Source organism: Lepisma saccharinum, chromosome 25, assembly GCF_977018435.1.
Source record: "Lepisma saccharinum chromosome 25, izLepSacc3.1, whole genome shotgun sequence".
NCBI classification, from domain to species: Eukaryota; Metazoa; Arthropoda; class Insecta; order Zygentoma; family Lepismatidae; genus Lepisma; species Lepisma saccharinum.
The window spans coordinates 36,337,599-36,361,542 of NC_139253.1; the positions used below are offsets into that span (position 1 = coordinate 36,337,599).

Sequence of the window (23,944 nt, forward strand, 5' to 3'; positions counted from 1 at the left end):
TTTGTATATTAAATTCCAGAGAACCATCATCTTCAGCATAAGATCTCTGTTTGGATATTCTTGATATTAATGAACTGCATGCCCTGTTTGAGGATATCAGAAGACAAGTCCATTTTTTTTGGATATCATCGATCAAGTGATGAAAATGAGATAGCTCAGATTCAGTGTTGAGGTTTTCAAGTTTTGTGATCTGTTGCTGGACACTGACAAGGGTATCTACAATCCCAGGAAATCGGGATTCTAGAGTTTCTTGTACATTTGTCAAATCACTTTGCACTGCTGCTATTGTACCCTCAAGATGGGTTATGGTTGTTTATTATTGAATATCTGATTCTTAATTCTATAAAAAAAGGTATAAGCTTGTCATATGATCCCGGGACCTCAATATATAAGCAGTCACCAGCAGAAACAGTATATACAGAAACACACAGAAACCATGTTTGAGTGCTTAATTCTATAAATATTTCTCCCTATTGAAATCTTGACATTACCCTCAGGGGTTGTAATAAATTGCAATTGACCACCTACAGGTAATTGGTAATGATTTAAATTATTGTTAAATATGTACAATGTTTTACCTGTTTCATCATCAACATCTGTAAGTATGCTGTTCAGATGAATAATTAACAAAGCACTTAGTTTAGATATTATATCAGAAGAGGGTTGTGGTGTTGGCAGGTCCATAATAGCCTGTTTTTTGAACCCAAATAAGTTCATAGGCATGTTTATTTATTTCAAATCATGCTCTGTAATTGGGCATTGATTGCCACTTTTCAAATCACAATGACCCCATGGTAGAGTATGTATGCCACATGATAAAATGCTTCTCTTATCATCATGTGGGTCCAGAGCCAATATTTGATCTTGATTGGTCTAAGTGTGCCCCCAACAAAAAACTGGTAATAAAATTGTGCAGGGGACAGCATATATATTTTGCCTCCTGGTGTAAATGGTGAATCATATTCTTTGTTGGGGATACTGTACAATTCAAGAATTACTGTATGTTTAGGATTCTCGATTAGGCCAGTTATTTCTTTTTCTGCTGTAAGCAATCTGCTTATTACAGATTCAAGGTGCTCATTGATAGTCCTAACAACATCATCATGGCCTGGCTTGATCTTTATGTCCACAACAAGTTTCTTGTATTGTTGCACAATTTCTTGTAGCTGGGTGGCAAAAACAGACAAAGCATTTGCTTGATTGGATTCCATGGTCCCTAGCTGTTGCTTGATATTAGCTACAATTTGCTGTAAATTTCATTGCAGATGTTCGAAGCTCTGTGTTTGTATCAATATATGGCTTCAACCATCTTGAGTGCCTGAACCTTAAGATTTTGCCAATTTTGGTCACTTGAACACCATGATTCATCAGGAACTGGAGGTTTTTGTAATATATGACATAATCCTGTTTCGGCTCTAGAGTCATCATCAATTTCTTCTGTTTAGAGCCAGATGAGCACTCAACCTCAGGAATTGGGGCAGATCAGAAAATGTGTTGTGTAAATCATCAGGAATTGTCAGATCAACCTCTAAGAACAGGCCATAGTTACTGTCATCAAAATCCTTAAGATCTTCAATATTGAAATCTTCAACCCACTCAAGCCCTGCATATGGCAATTTATCCATCATAGCATAACCATAGAGGCTGTTTGCATCCACATACAGTATATAATTTGATGGCAGTGCTGGGTCATAATCGGGAATATACTTGTTATTTGCTCTGGCATATCTCTGAGAACATTGCACCATGCCCCCTCTTATACATTGTTCCATAAACAGATACATGTCCTGATCCTGAATGAGATCCAACTGCATTTTAGTGTTTAAAAACATTGCAGACCATGCTAGGCCTGGAGCACTGTAAAAATACATTGGATCCAGTTTATAATTTTGCATGGAAGATTTTCTGAATGCCTGCAGTATATCAGCTAAGAGGGTCACATCAAGTTTTAAATATGCCTTGTGATAATCACCAAATGTCTGGCATTTTAAATTGTTCCACATCAACTGGGCATGGTGATAATCTTCATCAGTGATTCAGATCCTCTGAGTTTGCTGTAAAACTCTTGTTGTGGTGGCAGAGAACACTCATCAAATTTAGAAAAACCTGTAACATAATCATATGGATATACACCCTTCCGCCTAATTAATTTCAGGTCCTGATTTGGAAACAAAGCACATGTGATTTTGAATTGATCATCAGATAATTGAGTGGCCAGTGTGGCCAGGCTAGCAGACAGAATTTTGTATGAATCAAGAAATCTTAAGTGAATAGGAACACCATTAACTTTAATTATCTTGCTAATGGCAATATATTTCTCATTATTTTCAGCTAAAATATTTAAATTCTGCTTGTCAAACCCCTCGTACCTAATCAAATGATGAAAATCATAATTGGATGCACCATGGCAAAATATGGGGACAAATTTTGGTCTCTGGATCTTAATATAACAGCTATTACACAGGGCCATTAAGAATTTACCATCTGTATGGGAATGGTGTCTCACCTTGATATTTGTATCTGAAAATTCAGAATCACATACCGGGCATTTTTCTGCATTGTTGAAATCTTCAATCTGTTCCTCTGTTAAACGCAACATGGGTTTTGATTTTAATAAGACATTAGATGCTATGTCATGGCACTCATTTTCTATTCTATGTGCAAATTCTTTGATGGCATCTGCTCCCATGTATAAATCTTCTTTACTAACAACCCCATCCTGTACAACCACATAATAAAAACTAGAAGGTTCATGTAGCTGGTATGATGTAATTGAAGATTCATCAGGATCTGGACTGCAGAATGCAAGGGGTTTGAGGTTTGATTCAAAATCACAGACTATATATGCTGGGTGTTCCAACAAGGCTTCAAATTTTTTGAATTTGGCATTTTCACTTGGATTAGGCATCACCGTATGAACAGGTTTGGTTGCCACAGTATTTCAGATGCTCAATTAACTTGTTTTTAGCAATTTCTGCATTCTGTTCACAAACACCATTCACCATTTTTCTACCATCAAATACAATTAAACATCTTCTACACAACTTGAATATTGTATTGGATTTGTCTAGTTGTTTTCTGACTAAAGCTTCAAGATTATGTATCAGAGTATAATGGTGTGTATCATCCCCTTCAATTAAGAGCAGATCAATCGGAACAGCAGAATCATCATCAAATGTACTGATTCTGAGAGGTGCTATCAAGCAATTGCCACGGCCAGTAGAACAAATAAATACATTAATAGATAATTGTTTACCATTGATATTCCTGGCCTTTTTTTCAAATTTATCAATATTCTGAACAGACATTGGATATTCTAAACCCTCCATTGCTTCATCAAAATCATTTTCATGCTGTTTATAATAACTTATTCTCTTTGGATTATCTGAAACTGGATACAAAGCAGCTAAAATACACCACAGAAAGCATTTCTGATCATTATTTTCTATGTTAAGCACAGCTTTTTTGTTTTTAATATTAGCAGGTAAAGGCACATATGTGGAACCTTGTAATGGGCTGAATTCAGAAATATTAACATAGAGCTTGTGTGGAGATCCGCATAGGCTCCAACCCGATTCCTTTGCTGCAAATTCAGAGTGTTTAATATTCAATTGATCTATCAAACTGCTTATTATTTTGTCTAAATTTGCATTTGAATATACAGCTACAGTTTCTGTTATGTGGGGCTGTGTAAATTTTGTGCCATTTGGCTTCTTATATTGTGTAAACAATTTGAGGGACAGCTTATAAGAGCCATTTTGTGCATTTAGAATTTCCTGCACATCAGAATTTATACTGTTCAAAAAATTCTTAATGTCACATTTTGGCTCTGATACAAACCGGTGATCCCTAAGTTGGCCATTAAAACTGCTATGGATAGGTGCATAGCATGGCTGCTTTGCTCCTCTAGCATTAACAGGTGCTTCATGCTTCCTTTTCAGACCAGATGTAGATGGTTGTGGGGGCAATGTTGATGACTGTGCAGAACAAGTACCTTTATGTTTATATGTGAAATATTCCAGACTATATTTTCTATGGCATTTAGGGCATATTTTTGTGGGAGTTCTGCATTTGTCTGGATTACAATTCTTTTGGTGCCTGGCCCAATTGGGGCTGGTTATATTCTTATTGCATTGATTACAATGTTTTTGATTTGGCATTTTTGTTGTTGGTTTATTATATATATTTCTTGGGATTCAAATCAAAATTCTATGCTTAATAAAAAATATCAGTTGGGTTCAGCAGTGTGCTTTGTATACTTAGTGTGTGTGTGTGTGTATGTGTGTTAATATTTTTGGCTTTGGTATTTTTATAAAATTTCTTTGGGTTCAAATCAAAACTCTATACTTAATAAACCTATGACAGGTTGTATAAAGCTCATAGCCTACATGCACAAAGGTAGAATAAGTACAGAAGCACTGCCCTAGCCCAAATGCATGTGTAATACCATGTGTCATGTATAACAAATTGGGGCAGATATAAACCCTTTGTTCAATATATTACAAATATGTTTGATATGAATAATAAAAAATTCTGTATATTAAATCAAACAAACCTATAATTCAGTTTATACAAATCTGCTATATTTTTGTGTTTAAAAAATATGAGGAGCACTGCAACAACACATCTGTACTCTTCAACAACTCTCACAATACTGGCTGATATGCAATGCAAAATCTCTTTATATAGCCTAAGCACGGACCACATTGAAAACATCTGAAACAATAAGCCAATCAGAATATAACACATCATCACATTATGTCATAACCAACCAATCAGAAAACAACACATGCCTAATAATTTGTTGCACAACATGATGCAATAGAAATAAACCAGAAATAGGTCACAATTGGGCCGGAAGTGGACCGGAAGTAGGCAAACCGGAAGTGAACCGGAAGTGGCCCGGAAGTGAACCGGAAGTGGACCGGAAGTAAATATGTGTGGGTGTGGGTGGGTGTGGGTGTATGTGGGTGGGTGTGGGTGGGTGTGGGTTTTCTGCATAAAGTATCCCCAGGCTTATGAAAGGCTATTTTGACAAAATATCGCCCAAAAGTAATAATCAAGTAACATTGAAAAATCTGTGAGCTAAATTGTTATTCGTTTTCTGAAGTAAGTCTCCGTTACTCATGCGGGAGAAGTGATACACGTATGTTTAGATGAACATATGCACTGAGGTAACAAATAGTTATCTTGTAGAATGTGATTTTGGACACAAGGAATTCATAGAAATTGATCTCTATACCCTGTAATTCATTTCTTTTTCACAGACGATTTGGATTGTACGGCGCGACCTTTTCGAAAGCGCTCAAATGCCAACCTCTATCCTACGCAGTATACCCTGGAAACTTTAATCTTGCAGGCCAACAAGTCTCTGGTGCCTGGAACCGCAGTGAAAATAATAATTTATGTGGGATTGTATTTTCAGTGTCTGCGTTTATTTGTTTTCGCCCTTCGTCACTTTCACCTAATCACCATTGAACCTTATCGTCGCCATTAGCCAAAATAGCAGAAAAGTGACTTCACATAGTACAAATCAGTCGAATCAGCAACAACTTACTCTTCCAAAAGTGGAGTTTCATTCGTTTATACCACTTCGAAAGTTGAGGTGGTAGTTTCAATTCACAGTGTTTCATTGTTGGATCAAGGCAGCTAACTCCGTGAACATTGATTGATTTAGTTTATTTTACTTCGCGTTTTGTGCCTCTTGGATAATTTGCGAAGATGGAGATGAGTGATGAAATGATGAAATTGATGAATGGACATTCACAAACAACCAAGCACGAGCGGGATTCTAACCCAGGACCCTTGTAACTCCATGAACAATAACGTTGTTTTCCGAAGGTCTCAAATACTTGTCTCTGGAAATACACCCTCTTAAATCAACACATCTTTTATGGTGATAATATATCATGTTTCCTGTGAGTTCTTATGTATACCTACTTTTTTCTCCAATGGCATAACGATGTCGTTTTATAATGAAGAGGTTGTGGTTACTATTGACCCCTCCCCTGGTGGAAGCGCAATGCACACTGGTTTGGACTCCTCTTTAAACTGTAGGTTTAGTCCAGATTAGCCTATTCGAGCATAAAATTCAACTTAAAAACAAATAAACAAAATTTTCTTATGGATACTTCATGACACCTTTTCTTCTTTACTTCAACTGCATCTACAGATTCTGTTGACCTTTTCGGCTAAACCTCTGATGTTTGTAAAGTTTAAACCATTCTCATCGTGATTGATTAGTTCTCTGACGCCCTCAAAACAAAGCTTTCCTTCCAACACCTTCTTCTTTAAATTATACGTAAGTTTATCACAAAAAGAATCGCATGATTACGCAACTGATAGGCAAAATTTATGTGTGGCACTAGGATTTCTAAGTAGAATTAGCCACCCATTATCAATTCAATAATTCTGTTGGTTTTTCCAAACCCACATAACTGTTACATCAAATTTAATATACCTCGGTATTGTAGTGGTTATTGTGATTGCTTCTTATTAGTATTGATTAGTAGAACAAATACAAAGTTGTTATTTTGTATACCATGTAGATATTTGAAAGTGACAGGTATGTAAAATATAAATATAAAAATTGTAATGAAATAAAGAAAGAGACACTTCTGGAATTTCAATGTAGACCTAATTAAAAAGTCGAAATAATTTATTGTGTTGCTGGAGGAAGCAATGCTGAGGATTTTATTTGTATATTTAGAGATTATTTTAATCATACGCAGACCGGGATTTACATATGTGAAGACCCGGAGCTTACAACCCCACCCCAATCCCCTCCACAGTTTCAGTTATAACTTTTCGCCAAGCTACATAAGGTGGTTAGTTATATAAGTATTTCTACATTTTTCATCACATCCGAAGTACCTATTTTTTTTCTTTATGTGGTACTTGTCAAAGCAGTTTTTCCCCCAGTGATGGCCCGGAGCTGCAGCCCTCAAGCTCACCCTAAATCCTGATCTCATTTTGACCATACCCTGCATAACTTTGCGCCTCCTAAACCCACTAGCTGCTTCTAATCATGGAAGTATTCAATTGGTCTCAGTTTTCTTGTTTCAAGATCTCTAGTAATTCCTTTCGCTTTCAAATGACAACGTTAAATAAACTTTTTATGGGTTGATGCTTTGCAGGGACGTCGTTAGGGGGGGGGGCACGCGGGCAAATGTCCACGTGGCCCTGGGAAACTGTTCTGAATTTGATGGAAATTTTACTATGATGACAAATATTGCAAAATAATTCTTCAGTAAATTTTGCTTGCAGTTTGAAACACGTCTTCAATTTTCAGTAGCACGAACCCAAGCAAGGCATTTCTTTCTTATTTCCCTGTTTCTTGCTTGTTGAACACAAACAGATGTATTGGGAGGGGATGCAGTTAATGGTTTTGTGGTCCGCCCCGGTCAGGGAAGTCTGAGACCTATTGAAAATGCACTTTTCCTCCGTGCTGCACACCAGACCCAGGATCCCCCAAAACCCACACTTTCTCTTCATCTGGCCCTGCACTGGCACCATGGGCGCCGAAAGGACGACACAAACAGGAAGATTTAGCTACGGGTGGCTAGAACTTTCTGTGTTAATTATTTTATGGTTCAGAAAAGATATCCCCATGCGTTTCAAATTCCAAGAACAGAATTATATTGCTTGTCCCTTTTTTGGCGCGGGAATGAATGAAATAGCGGTTCTATTCACATGCACTCAACCCTCCTGCTAATGACCTGCCCTGCAAAGGAGGGGAAATGCCACTTTCTGAAAATTCGGAGAAACATCGAAGCGGTTGGTTCATCTGTTGATTTTGTGGACAATTGATATCTGTCAGATAGTTTGAAGTAGGATTTGTGGCCCGAGCGGTGGTAAACTTCTGTAAATGCGAGAAGATAGAATCGCGAAGTGTTTGTGATCTCGTTTTCCTACATCGCGAGTGAAATGTCGAATGATAAGCTGCCAGATTGTCTTCCTCTGGAAACAATGGATCAGGATCGACTAATCGACCAAATATCCAACATATTGCCATTCTAAAAGAGAATCTGACTACCACACAAGATCCTGGGTTCGATTCCCAGGGTGTTGATGTCATGTATAATGAAGAATAAACCACGTTTCAATTAAGGAAGGAAACTAGATATGTAGTAATTGTTTTTACAGCCGTCTGCATGCTCTATAAGTATTATGTTACAAAATTTGGATATCTTTCTGATTCTGTAATTTTTCTTCATTTAGCTTACACCTGCAAATGCGGAAGCTGCTGCTGCCGCTGCTTAGGTGGCTAGGTTGGCTAGACACAAATATAATTAATCCCTAGTCATACAGCGAATAACACTTATAATATAACCATGAGTTATGGAGAAACAAATAACTTATCAAGCATTTTCTGTTTCTATTTGTTGTACAGTGGTTAACAAGGTGCATTACGATGCCAGGGGTCCTGGGTTCGAATCCCGGACTGGGCGTGTGTGTTCTTTATGATGGTCCTCCCATCAATTTCACATCACTCATTTTCATCTTCATCTTCACGATTAGCCAAAAAGGGTCAGAAAAGCGAAGTAAAATAAACCAAATCAATCATTTATATATTTCTATATTACGCCGCTTTTCTGCCTCTTGGGTTAAATGCGACGATGAGGATGAATGATGAGCCGAAGGAAAGGCGATGGGACAGACATGATACAACCATACCTGTCCAATGTCCGAACCTTGGACCTCTGGTTTCGTAGCGTGTTATACTCAGTGGAATTCTTAGGAAGAAAAACTAAAAGTAGGGTGAAAAGAAGCAAAGTTCTACGATGCATAAAAATACATGTTTAGTTCTTCTAAAACCTTCCAATTATCGATTTCGTGTTTTAAGTCCACTGTATGTACAGTAAGGCTAATCGGGGATCCGAACCACTATGTTCCTCCACCGGGTATCGAACCCGGGACCCCTTGATTACAAGGCGGCGAAGCTATAACTGCGTCATCGAGGAGGCAGAGAAATCTTACAATTAGTCAGTAAAATTAATATTGAGGGACAAGGCCTGCGAAGAGTTCTTTGCGCGTGGTCATCACATCGAGTCCCATTGTTTCCAGAGCAGAATTTGCTTCCATATCGCTTTCAAGTACTTCCCAAATTGTCCTCACAATGTTGGAACAGCACAGACATTTTGGAAATAATACAAGCAGGCACATACCCAGGGAAGGGGTCGGGGGCTGCAGTCCTTTCGCGAGATCCTACAAATATCTGATTTTAATAATGTGTAGACAGACAAGGAGATTCGAATCTTGCAATAGGTCAAGCTGTAACATAGTAGTATGTCTATGAGCTGACGTGATGACCGCCCCAACCACAGACTAGATATGAACCGCCCCAACCTCCTCACTGCGTGCATCGCCAGCTGTCTCGTACCCTCAGTGAGGCAGCATCCGCGCCACTCAAGAGCTGGCCTAACCAAGTTGAAACACGTGCAGAGGGTTGGAGAAGTCTCAGCGAGTAACATTTCCACCATGAGCCGGGAAGAAGGTGGCAGGGAGTGGTGTTAGCCCATAAGACACCAGCCGTGCCCGCTTTCGCCTGGCACAGCGAGGGAACTTTCGCAGTGTTGACACAGTTTCCATCTTCAGAGATAAGTCGCTAAATACGACGGATTTGTAAGACCCGTTGGGGAAGTAATTCGTGAAAAAGGTACTATCTACTTTTCTGCCAACTTTTGGAGAAACGAACTTAGTATTTTTCCAAAGTTAAATGAACATTTTGATAATAAATAGATGCGCCTAGAGGGCCATCCAGACTTTTTAAAAATATAAAAGTAAAAAATCCTATGGTGATGCAAGTTTCCTTTGGCATTTCGGCAATTTCTTTTTACATCAAATGTCTAGAATATTTTCAACATCCAGTTGGAATACGTGTGCATGGGGGAGGAGAAGGTGAGAAGATTTGTTTTCCCTTTCTCTTGTAATTGTGTTTTTAGTGAAGTGTCCTGTAGTGTATAAAGATAGGTTAGTGAGTGAAGATGAATCGTATTAGTGTGTTATTATTTAAACACACACTGTTTTCCACGTTACCAAACGAGGATAAACATCTTGGCCAGTGGGGCAACCTCAAGAAGGGGGCGGGGGCATTGCGGAGTTGTTTTTTTTTTTTCGATTTCTTGATCACGTTGGCAATACCCATCATACTTGCCGCCTGCCGCCACTGCATGTAATGAACACCAGAATACACTTATTTATTGCAACATTCACATATCTCTAAAGCGGGCCATCCATTTACAAAGAAAACGAGATGGAAATGCTCCCTTGCCGTTGGCGAGGCGCTGCGATTTGCCAAAAGTTGGAGTCAAACAGTTGCACACTTGCAGATGGAAAATCAAGGTCACCCATTTCTCGTTGCGTTTTCTTGGCTTCGCCCATCCATTGCATTCGGTCAATTTCTCGCGGCAAGACCTGGGTCCTATTCTTACAAAACTCAGAGTCGCTTGTTTCAATGTTATTTTAGATAGCGCCCTTTTTAAAAAGAAAGTAAATTAGATTCTGTTTATTTGCAATGAGAATTGCACATACAGCAATACGAACTTGCTGAATGAGTCTGTTCACACAACGACGAAGCTTGCAATCACGTATCTAGAAATATATTTCGAGGGGAATTAATTTATCCTTCATGCATTTCATGAAATCAACATGATTCCCCCTCTAGGTTCCGTCACCAGTGTAACTTGGGCCTAACTTTGGGTAGGGGGGGGGAGGACAGAACATGAACATAAGCTCCAAAAGGGTTTTAAAAATTTCTTCTACCATTGTACATTTTAGTAAACATGAAAATTTGTGGGAAGGGGTTGTCCTCCCTTGCGCCTTGTCCCGTGGTCTAAAGCAGTGTTCCGCAACCGGTGTGCCGCGGTACACTAGTGTGCCGTCACAGAGGGCTGCACAGCGGCCAGAATCGCTTACATGGCTGGTCGGGCGGGCGAGTAAAACTATAAACCTGGGTTTTGACCCGTCAAGCATCGAAAGCCCACGGGTAACTGGAAGGCCTTGCAAGACGAAGCTCGCTTATTTTCAGCGAACGCTCATTCCGGTTTCGCACCGTCTCCAGATACATGAGTCACGCAGTCACCGTTGCCAACTTTTAGATTCTAAAATGGTCAAGGAGCACTTAAAATGTTCATCACTTTTATCAATTTGACATTTATTCCTTGCTAGAAAACATTTGTATCACTCACACCCAGTGGCGGCGATCGGGTTCAAAAACTAGGAGGCCAACGTGCAAAAGTAGGGGGGCAAGGACAGTTTAATTTCCCTTGGTACATGAGGTTAGCGTGGTGCAAAAGTGGCAAGAAGTGGGGGGGGGGGCAACTGCACTCTCTCGGTCCCGCCCCTAATTGCTGCCACTGCTGTCACCTGTAAAGGAGTACGAACCAAGTCTCGCAAAAAGTGCCATCGTAAATATTTTGGAACTTTGTGTGACTGGTGGTGGTTCTACATTATACTTTTTGGGGGGTCCTCCCCTATGGTGCAGTGGTAGTGTCGTCGCCTTGTAATCTAGGGATACCGGGTTCGATACTCGGTGGAAGCACATGGTGGTTCGGATCCCACTTTACGTAAACTATAGGTCCAGTCCCGATGAAATAACCTTAAATGTGCTAAACTTTAAAAAAAAATCAGAAATACAAAGTGAGAATCTATATAATCTAATATAATATAATATAACCTATATATTATTTAATGAGTCCTTCTTTGTTTCCTCATTTCAAAGTTTGTAGGATGTAAATGTCACAAACCATGGCTTAAGTAGAAAATATCGAAGGACGCACATAAAATGTCGGTGCTTGATAGAGCGGGGGAAAAGGGGTGCGCTAAACCACAATCCTGTCTAGTGGCCCAAAGTATCTACCTACAAGCTCTTTGACACAATCGGTTTCAACATCAACAAATCTTAAAACGATAGTCATTTGCACCATAAGTGTGAAATCTTTGGTGTATTTAATTGATACAGCTAATTTGACTTTGTTGCACATCAATTGTAGCAGTTAACTTTGAATTTTAGGACTTAGATGATAATAATAATTGTGGATCTCATTTTGTTATTACGTCTTAATGTTCTTGTAATATTAAATATTTGACGCAGTGGCGTAACAAAATCGTAAAGTACGCGTCCTCAAGAAATAAATTTGGGTCCCTCAAGTACAGTCATATTCTTCCAGGAAATTTATGTAATTACTTAGAATGGCTGGTTGTAGCTACACTTACATTAATAACTATACAAATCGATGCTCTAACTCTGAATTTTCATATATTACAACATATCTTTCTTTGACATTTATGTATTCAAAAGAAGAAAATAGAAATACTTACTTATTCCTTCCTCCCAAACAGAAGGCGGTACAGGATACAGAGAACACTGGAAGCTAGTGTAGAGCTATCGAGGAGAATAAACTTTCCCCAAGCACTTGATTTCAGATTTAAGCACATTCCTGAAACGTAGAACTTGCATCAGGAAATTCGGAAGATAAATAATCTTCGTACCCGTTGCAGAGGGCAATAGCTGCATCTGAAGTTGTAGGAACGAAGGAAGAACTGCTAATATTATCCATACCCTTCTTCAGTTTAAAACAGCGTAAGCATTTAAATGCCCCATACTTTGCTCCGTGGCAGTTTGAGGTGCTTTACCGTTAACATATAAACATTGGGTAGGCTATGCAAGGTCACGAGACAGAAGAAAACCCAAGATAAAGTGCTTTTTATTCAAGAAAATAATGAATGGATAAAAATGTCCAAGCAATTTTTGCGTTGATGTTTCACATAAGAAATGATAATTATTTTGACTTTTTCGGGGCCCCTTATGGTTAGAGCTCCCGCCCGCCTCTGATTTGACGTATTCATTCAAATTATAACGTTAAACTAGAATATAAAGCCAGATAAAAAGGTCTTAATTTTTTTGCCCACAAAAATTAGCGTTTTCTATCTTTCTCACTTCCATTTATTACATTTTTCGTATCAACCTCATGGGACGGGAGGCCCCTACATGCGCAAGGCCCATTCTGGTCGTCCACTTCACCCACCCCCTGCTACGCCAATGGTTATACAACCTCAAGGCACCTGCGCTCCGCCTAGCAGAAATTCAAATATTTCCATGCATAGTGAAATATAATGGCCGTTCGCAACACTGACGGGAGTGCTCGCCTCTACTTGCAAGAACGTACATCGAGTCTCACGGGTCTTCTTAAGACCCGGGTAATAGAAAAACCTGGCAGGCATCGATACCTATGCATAACTGTGACGTGAAGCTCGCTTGCGCGATGTCGAACACCTTGGCTTGACGTGCGTGTTGCATATTCTTGTAGGCGCGCCTCCTCGCAGACGGGTTTTTTCCGGGTCTTGTGCAGGTCTCTGATCAGGGGGATCGAGCCCACTCTCCCATAAAATTTTTCAGTTTACACTAGATAAAATTAGGTTTTTGGCTTCTTGCATAATGTGACAATTATTTAAGGAGAGAAATCATTATGGAGGCAAAACGGGAAATGTTCTATAACCCAGTTATTGTTAATAGCGTGTATCCAAGGTGGGGACCAGGACCTCGAGCCCCCCCTTCCCCCCAAAATTTTCAGTTTACATTGAATAAAATTAGGCCATTGGCTTCTTGAATAATGTGACGATAATTTAAGGAGAAAAATAATTATCGGGGCAAGACGGAGAATGTTCTATAAACTTGTTATTGTTAATAGCACGTATCCAAGATGGAGATCAGACGATAATTTAAGGAGATTCGTAATTATAAAGACGGAGAATGTTCTATATAACCCTGTTGTTGATAATATTGCACGTAAACTTTTCTTGCGCTTTCGGTGTTGTCGCAGTGAACTTTTTGGAAGCTGCACAACAAAGGTAGCTCCACAAGTAAGACGATTCGTTGTAATTTTTAATCTCTGAAAAGCGCAAGAGGGAATGTTCTTGAATAAGAGAAGGAGTCGAAATACTGGCAATATTAACGAATTGTTTTATCTGCAGAACATTCTAGAATATAATAGAATATAATGAGGATATACTTCAATTTACCGGTTGATCTGTACAACAGAATCAGTTAATGAGACTTCAGAATTTTCAGACTATGGCAATTCATACAGTAGATTAGTGATCTGTGAGGGTCCATTGCTTGCTTTGTAAGATCTAGTGATTCGAAAATAAAAAGGACTGAATATCGTAAACTAACGAAGTCTACTAGTCCGGGTCCAAAGCTGAAGACATTGACGACAGCGGAACTTCCGGAGCCTCAGTGTAGTGCAGCTAGTTCAGGTCGTTGGCCGAAGAGATCGAAGGTCTCTCTCTCTCTAAAGTGAATATTTCAGCGGTTTATTAAAACCGAAATAAGCTTCACAGATCAACCAAAAATCAAAGTTGTGAGTGATGATTTAGTTGTGCCTGAACAAATTTCTTGTATGCAGTCCGAGAATTTCATGGCATAAAATAAATAATTTTGTTTAAGCCTACTAGGTTCGCACACACACAAATACTTAACTACCAAGAAGGGACAGCCGAAAATTTTATGAATGTATAGAAGAGAAAGCAAGAAGATGTTGCATATGTAGTTATTTTAACGGAAATTGCAGGCCCAACCAGGACCTGAATCAGGGCTCTGGCATACCATGCTATTGCTCTACCAACTGAGCCACTGAGCCACCCTTGACTTTGACTGAGTTTGAGCTAAACTGTATAGGCTGTGTATGTCAAATTGTAAGATGTTACCAGTTTTATTAACAAGCACAGAAAATAAAGGAGAAAGAAGAAATTTTAGAGGCATTCCCACCGGTTGAGGAGACATTTTTCTTTGCTGGTCAATACGAGCTACCGCTTCGACGTGACGAGGACAGTGGCCTACTAAGGGAGATTTCACACTGTGTTGCCTGAGGATTTCACAAGTCGAACGTTTGTTTGTGAGGCCTTTTGTGTCGCTACGGTGTGAAACGTTTTTGTTGATTGGCTCATTCCATACGTCATGTATCCCTTCTGCCTGAAGATCCAAGTCACAAGGATGGAAAATTAGGGCTCTGTTAAGGTTAGGTGCAAAGGCAGGCGAAAGCACCCTAAAGTATAATATCCAAACCTGCAGGAAGAACGCACTTTATCTAAGTCTCGAATACGAAATGATAAAAACTTCTGGTGAGTTGATTTTTAAAAAAATGTGTCCGAGATAAAGAATGGCGTGCCCAGGATTATCGGTAGGGAGACGGGTTACGAATACTATTTTTGGTAGTCAGTCCTCATTTTGCCATCTTTTCCTGTCTCTGACGTTCCTTTTTTTAAGGAATACTGGATCAAATGGGGTTATGACCCCACCAATCCTCCCTTGGGCACGTCACTAGAAATAAATAAGTAAGCATTTGATCATATTGGGAGACGAAACATTAGATGTGTTGGGCCTGAATATGAACAATTTGGTGGGTTTCGGCTTTTATAAGAGCTGCAAACATGGGAGGACAAGACACAGTAGTGGTGTTCAGGCCCGAATCAGAGAAATATTCAAGAACTGTCTGCATCCATCTCGCAGCACACAGTTTGAATCTCGCGTAGTCAAGTGGATTGTCCATCCCGTGCATGTGTAATAGCTTCGTAAAAACACTCAGACACCATAGATGTGTTGATGCTTGATGAGAAGAAATGGGCAAACATACACACTCAGATAGGCCTCCCCGATGGCGCAGTGGTAGCGTCGTCGCCTTGTAATCAAGGGGTCCCGGGTTCGATACCCGGTGGAGGCACAAGTGGTTCGGATCCCACTTTAAACTGTAGGTCCAGTCCCGATTAGCCTTACTGTGCATAAATTGGACTTAAAACAACAAATCAATCAATCAATCAATACACACTCAGATGGTTCTGGCACACAATGTTAATGCATGGAAACAGGGGAGTCTAGTGGTAAAAAACGTTCCAATTTCACATTCTGATTAAAATGGCAGCCTTAAACACCCACACAATATGATAAGTGGGATATTCTAGCAGTCAAGTCTCTCTAAAGTTTTTCAACTTAATGCCTTAAAATATAAAATTTGGAAATATCATACAAATATTACAGTTTTCTTTCTATATCTTCTAAAACATCTCTTGAAGTGCTAATGACTGCTACTGACACCATCCCTTAATACACGCTCCATACTATTTTTGATGATACAGATATTTATATCATACATGTTAAAATGTACAATATTCACTTCAATCATAGTGCCTACCGTACATTCCACCCCCGGCCAAATCAATAAAACTTGGGATCTGTTGACAATGGACATTTCCACTTTGACATGAAAAACGTTTTAAATCCATTCATTTTACAGATAATGACAAACATGAGATGTGCAAAATATCTCGGCGATATTTGCTTTGGTTCTCGAGAAAAACGCCTTCAAACACCGCTGAAATTCACCTCCAACGTCACGGATTTGAAAACGTCCTCTCCACAGACACGAGGTCCTCTGACATCATCATTTAGAAATGCGTGCAGGCAGGGCTTCTGCTCGTCCCGTCAACTTAGCATGAGCCACGGAAGCGACAGCAAAGTCACTTGTTACTGTGTAAAACAAGTATCTTGTAACTTCCAGTGCAAAAATCTGTGCTCCATTTCTTGGAGATGAATTATGCCCTACCAGTATTTACTATAATTCAGCCACTCGGTAGAGGGTTTTCCCATTAGGGTGACAAAGCAAAACTTGTAACAGTCAATGGCTGAACACGTAAACAGTCTTGTTCATTGCGAATGCATAGGTTGGTTCTGACTGGCAAGAACTTAATGTTATAGCAGAGGCGTATATTCGGGGCTATATAGGCTATCTTCGAAGCCCAGACTCGGGGAATAAAATACAGAAAAAATATCTATCAGAAAATGTGCATAAAATTGTTCATTTCAATAAGAAGATGAACCTGATTTCTTAGAAGTTGGAAACATTGCCCGCTTTCTTTGAATTCGCGAGACGGCTGGCCCAGCTGACGGGCAACTCCACGGGGGTGATGGGTAAGCTTGACAGGGCTCCGATCAATGTTGCAAACCAATTTTTCCCACCATGTGATTTCCCCAGGATCGGGGAATTGTGGAGTCAAACTGTTACAGGAGAGAGAACAGGGTTGTATATGGTGGGGAAAAAACCCTCTGAACTTCCTCAACAGTCTGGGTCAATGTTGCAATCCAATTTTTCTCATCATGTAATTTTCCCAGGAATGGGGAATTTTGAAGACAAATTATCTTGTGGCAGGGACAAGAACATCATTGAACGCTTGCAAAGGAGTTGAAAAAGAGGTCGTTGACCTTCAAGCAACTAGAGATACAGTGGGAAGTAGAAAATTGTTGGCTGAGCGAGAATGGTTTACCGAAATGACAAGGGCCAGTTCTAGTCTAGATCATGTCGAGTGGTCTTGGTGCGTGGAATTTATTTAGAGGCAGCGTGTGAATACAGTAGTGAGTGGATTGTATTTTTGTGAATGATATGTGCTGTGTTGTGTTGTGTAGTGAACTAAAATGAGGGATATAATTAACAAGCTGTCTTTTCGGCTTACGAATGACGATAAGCTCCAAATCGTTGTGGATTTTTCTTGTATGTCCACTTTATGAACAGATAAGCTAATGGGGATCAGACCTACAGTTAAAGTGGTATCTAAACCACCATGCATCGGACCCGGGACCCCTTAGTTTCAAAGCAACGAAGTTATTACTGAGCCAACAAGGAGTATCCAAACTTAAAATTGTGAAAATAGGTAGGTTGAAATTTTATTTTTATTCTCGTATATAGGCCTACATAATATTTCACAATATGGGCCTCTCCTTTATGCAAATAAGAATGAAATTCTTGAAATCCTTTCCTTACTGACAGTGTATACTTCCATGTTTTATTTATGAGGTATATATTTTTAATCACAGTCTCGCATCACTTCAACCTGCCACCCCAAATGAGTTAAAAAAACAAAAACACTTCCACCAGAGAAGTTTTGTCCATTCGAACACTATGGTGTTATAGCCCAGGTTCTTAACCCAGTATATGCCACTGTGTTATAGGAATGCCTTTTCTGGAATTACAATTATTTTCGTCATAATATTTTCTTCGCAAATTTTAAGATAATACGTTTAGAACACACTGGTTTACACGCCAATTTCTGCAATATAAGAGGTGATACGGTATAAAAAGGTGCGGGGAGTTTTTAAATTTCCTGCAGTAAATTACAATTTTCTTCAGTTAATATATATATTGCAATTTTTTGTATAAGGGGTGATCAACTGAAACCCGTTCGTTCCATGTATTATTGATATAGTGTGTAGGAGGATATTGTTTGTCCAATAGTGTGTAATGGCTAATGTCCCTGTGTGTTGGGTGTAGGAATGTTGTTTATACGTGTTTCCATTTTGCAGGTATAACGAGTGAAAGATGGCGTTCAACATCCCCAATCCGTCCAAACAGGACCAGCGTGCTGTCATCCAGTTTCTGAGTGCCGAAGGTTGTCAACCAGCTGAAGTGTACCGGCGTATGAAAGACGTGTATGGTGATGCATGCGTGTCCAAAACAACAGTGGTGGACTGGGCAAGAATGTTTCGGAAGGGGCGTGAACAAACCACTGATTATACCCGTCCTGGTCAAGCCCATGTTGTTGCCACAGAAGACATGTGTGAAAAGGTGAATCCGGCAATATCTGCAGATAGACGCATGAGTATTCGATCCATAGCGAACGAGTTAAACATGGGTTATGGTACTGCTCACAAAATTGTGAAAGCTCTGGGTTATCATAAAGTGTGCGCGCAGTGGATACTCAGGGTATTGACGGAGGACCAAAAGTTGGAGTGTATGGGATGCTCCATTGAACATTTGTCACGTTACCATTTGGAAGGTAACGACTTCTTGCTGCGCATTGTTGCTGAGGATGAAACTTGATGCCATCATTTTGAACCGAGTTCAAAGTCTTCACTATGCAGTTGAAACACCCCTCATCTCCACGTCCCAAAAAGTTCAAGACGCAACCGTCTGCGGGGAAAGTTATGGCGTCTGTGTTCTTTGATTGCCATGGACCATTATTGCTGAACTTCAAGGAACCAGGACAGTCCATCAACGCCGCACGCTACTGTGAGACCTTGACACAGTTACGGAGAGCCATCAAAAACTAAAGGCCTGGTTTATTGACCGCTGGAGTCATTGTGTTGCATGACAACTCGCGTCCACACGTTGCAAAACAAGTGCAGGATTTGTTTCAACGATTCAAGTGGGAAATGTTGCGACACCCGCCCTACAGCCCTGACCTTTCACCTTGTGACTTTCACATCTTTGGGCCTCTGAAGAAGGCTTTGAAAGGTCAGAGATTTCAGTCTGACGCTGAAGTTCGGAACGCTGTGCGTGATTGGTTTCAGATTCAGCCTTCGCAATTTTACATGGACGGCATTTGTAAGTTAGTGACACAGTGGGGCAAGTGTCTCAAGGCTCATGGTGACTTCTTCTGAACAATATTTTTACTGAGCGCTAACCATAGACGCCTCTAGACAGTGTCCCAGTTTCAGCTCGAAATAAAATTTATTTCACGATTGATGACCACTGAAAGGGTTTCAGTTGATCCCCCCTTGTATTTAGCCTACTTTTACGTCGCTTTTCCGTCACTTTTTTTTTAACCGGAACGATGAGAACACACGGTTAATTTAGTATGCATGTTCTCTAACATCACATTTCTTCCCACTTTTGACTAATCGCTACAATGAAGGTGAATGACTACAAGCAGTATTCGAAGTCGGGGTCAAGAGGACCCTACCCCCAGCATTGCCAACCCCTCAGTTACGAAAAGTGCTGTTCCAACTGTGAAATTATGCTAGAACGCTACCGAATTATGCTAGGTTATTATTATTATTCATTATTAACAATATATTTTATTACTGTTTTTAGATGTTATATTGTATTCCACCGTAAGATCGTTACTTTTCAATTACGTCAGTATTGTGAGTGGCGATGGACGAGTGAAGTGAAGTGGCTTTGGTGCTCCGACATTTTGTGTGAATTTATCTAGTTTGAAGTGAGTGATGGCAACAAAAGTAAGACACGGAGAACAGTAAGTATTACTAATGACAACTGAATATAAATTATTCATTATAATGATGAGTTAAGCCAGCAATTCAGTTAATATTTGCCTTGCGGTAAGATACGCAGAATGTAAACAAACAGTATTGCCAGTCACAAAAAAAAGATTTGTGTGGAGCGAAGTCACTAGTCGTTCGAGATATAAATATATATATATAAGTATCGACATGAGTATGAGTGTGTGCGTGGAATGTTCTAAAGCCGTACCAAGACAAGACATTACATCAAAAATACAGTGTTGTGACTGTTACAATTGGTTTCACATAAAATGTGTTGGTCTAAAGGAAACTGACGTAGAATATATGAAGTCCGTAAATCAAACATGGCGGTGCAAAAAATGCTCAAATACGAGGAGGAGTAGCTTGCAAGATAATAACATGCCACTACCTTCGCATTCATCAACACCATCAATATCAGATGTTTACAACATGTTACGGGATTTAAAGACAGAAATAGAGAATTTGAGGAAGGGTAATGAGGAGACTGAGCGTGAGCTGGGAAAATCCCTAAACCTGGCACATGAGAAACTGGACGAGAATGCGAACTTTATGAAGAAACAATCTGAGAGTATCAGAGCTTGTCTAGCACAAATTCAGGAACTGAAGGAGGAGAATCTTCTCTTGAAAAAACAACTGAAGGAAACTCAGCAACAACTCGATGATCTCGATCAATATGGAAGAAGAAACACGCTTGAAATCTATGGTATTCCGGAGAAGAAAAATGAAGACTCGTATGAAATTGTAAAATGTGTGGGAAGGGCATTGGATATTGAGATAACAAATGATATGATAGATGTGTGTCATAGGTTAAGGAAACTACCGAATCAAAAAGCAGGAGGTATAATTGTTAAATTTGTAAGGCGTGCAGACAGGGATAGGTTTCTGGAAAGGCGAAAGGTGAAGAGAAATTTAAATTGTATTCATTTAGGTTATGAAAGCAATGAGATGGTATATGTTAATCAGAATCTTACCCCATATAGAAGGAATATTTATAGTGAAGCTAGGAAACTTAAACGCGAAAGAAATTACGCCTACCTATGGGTGGATAATTCAGGTACTATTAAACTGCGAAAGAATGAGGGAGAGAGAAATGTATATATCTTGAGAACACTTGAAGATGTATCTAACTTAAATTGATGTCATTACCACTAATTACTTCTAGATGACGACTATTGATAACATAACAGTTTATTATCAAAATGTAAGGGGGCTTAATACAAAGACTCAAGAATTCTATGTAAACAATATTGAAAATGGCTATGACATAGTCATCATTACAGAAACCTGGTTACATGAAGGTGTCTTTAGTAGTGAGTTGTTTAGTGATAATTATAAAATATATCGTCACGATAAGAAAAACCGAAATAGAGGAGGTGGAGTAATAATAGCAGTGAGGCAAAACATAACATCTAGGAATGTTATTTTAGATGATAATTTCGATGTCTTATGTGTGAGAATGAATTTAAGAAATAAGGTATACTACATAGTAGCTGTGTATTTTACTCCTTCCTCAACGATTGATAATTATATACATTTTTATAATTTGTTTGAGAATTATAATGAATTTCATAATGCCAACATTATTATTGTTGGTGATTTTAATCTGCCAAAAATCTCTGATACGAGTTACAATCTGCAACTAGGTGGACCGTGTTACAGAGCCCTAGATAACTTTTTGAGTCTATATGGCTTACGCTCATTAAACAACATACAAAATCATAATGATAGGACACTGGATTTAATCTTAGCTAACGTGTATGATGATGTTACTATTAACAGAGAAGAACTCCCTCTTGTTAAGGAAGATGCACACCACCCAGCATTAGTAATAATTCTACATTTCGCAAAATCAACAAATATTATAGAAAATAACCCAGTCAGATTGTTGAATTTTAGAAAAGCAAACTTTCTTGGAATTTACGAAATGTTACGTGATGTAAACTGGGCACCTATTAGTAGCATGGATAATGTAGATGATGCTGTAAAGTTCTTTAATGACAATATTAACTCAATATTTAATCTTAAAGTACCAACAAAGAAAATCTATGCAAATAATAAATATCCTTGTTGGTTTACGCGAGAGATCATTGAAACACTTAAACTTAAAGAACGACATAGAAGGTGCATGAAATACGATAGCGACAGTAGAATTAAGTATAAGGATACTCGTAAAAAAGTAAAAACACTCATAGATAAGGCATATAATATGTACCTAAGAGAAACAGAAGAAAGTATTGAGAATAATAGTAAATTATTCTGGAGTTACGTAAAAACCAGAAAAGGTAGAAATACTTATTCAAAGCAAAGTATGACATATATGGATAATGTAATAGAAACAAATCAAGGTATAGTCGATAACTTTGCTTGTTACTTTAAATCTGTCTATTCTGAGTTTCCAAGCACGTATGATGTAACAGAGCAAACGGAATTATGCGTATCTAATTCACTCTCAAGCAACAAAATTACTGAACCGGAATACTGGGAGGCAATAAAAAAATTAAAACCCAAAAAATCTAGTGGTCCTGATGGAATCCCTCCATATTTACTTACAGGGTGCGCTGAAGTGCTTAAAACGCCTCTATGTTTAATATTTAATCTAATTATGAGGACGCAAACTTTTCCTGCAATCTGGAAGTTAACAAGAATATGTCCTATCTTTAAATCAGGTGGAAATGCAAAAATTGAAAACTACAGACCGATTGCCATTCTGTGTGCTCCAGCAAAAGTGTGGGAACAAATTTTGTATTCAAGAATTTTTAAACATGTTAGAAGCTATATAAGTAGCAATCAACATGGCTGTTATCCATGCCGATCCACTACAACTAACCTAGTAAATTTTGTCCAAGATGTCCACAATGCCTTTTATAATAGATCAAGTGTGCATTCAATTTATATTGATTTTGCTAAAGCATTTGATAGAATTAAACATAATCTTATTTTACGTAAGTTATCAACTTTTGGGTTCACAATCAATTTAATAAACTTATCCAAATCATATCTTCAGGGAAGAAAGCAATATGTAACATATAAACAATCAATATCTCGTGAGTATTATGTAAACTCTGGTGTGCCCCAAGGATCAAATCTCGGGCCTCTATTATTTATGTTGTTTATAAATGATTTGCCAACTTAAGTTAAGTATTCAAAATGCCTTATTTACGCTGATGATGTAAAATTATATAAAGAGATTACTAGTGTAGAAGATACATTAAAACTTCAAGAAGATCTAAATGCATTATATGAGTGGAGTTGTATAAATGATCTTAGTTTTAATATAAAGAAGTGTTGCTTTATGCAGTTAACAAATAAGAGAAATACTGTTCATTATACATACTCTGTAAATAGTCAATTGCTTCCTCAGGTGTTCGTAGTAAAAGACCTTGGTGTTCTTATTGATTCTTCCTTGACGTTCAAACAGCATATCTCACATGCTGTTAATAACGCATACAAAATACTAGGCTTTGTTATTAGAAATACTAAGAATTTCAGAAGTATAAACTGTATAACAACCATATACAACAGTATTGTAAGAAGTAGACTGGAATATGCTTCTATTATCTGGTCACCAATCTACAAATCACATGAAAATACCGTGGAGAGAACACAGAAGAAATTTTTGAGGTATTTATATTATATAAAATATAAAAAGCCAGTACAATATAATGTGCCATATCAAAATTTGCTGCATGAATTTAATTTTAAAAGCCTTTGTAATAGGCGGAATAATCTGTATCACTTATACTTACATAAAACTGTAAACGGTATGTTAGACAATAGTTATTTCCTCAGTCAACTTCAATTCAATACCAGAAAAAGTAATTTACGTGGGCGAAACTTACTGATTCCGAAAATTCCCAAAACTGAGAAATATAAAAGCAGCCCATTAAGTAG

General features: G+C 38.6%; 1 protein-coding gene across 1 annotated transcript; it reads left to right on the plus strand.

Moving 5' to 3' along the window:
* Positions 1 to 18,368: 18,368 nt before the first annotated feature.
* LOC145978745 (protein GVQW3-like) lies at positions 18,369 to 18,869 on the plus strand. Its single transcript, XM_083111553.1, has one exon. The coding sequence runs from the start codon at positions 18,369 to 18,371 to the stop codon at positions 18,867 to 18,869; it is 501 nt and encodes a 166-aa protein (XP_082967679.1).
* Positions 18,870 to 23,944: the final 5,075 nt, after the last annotated feature.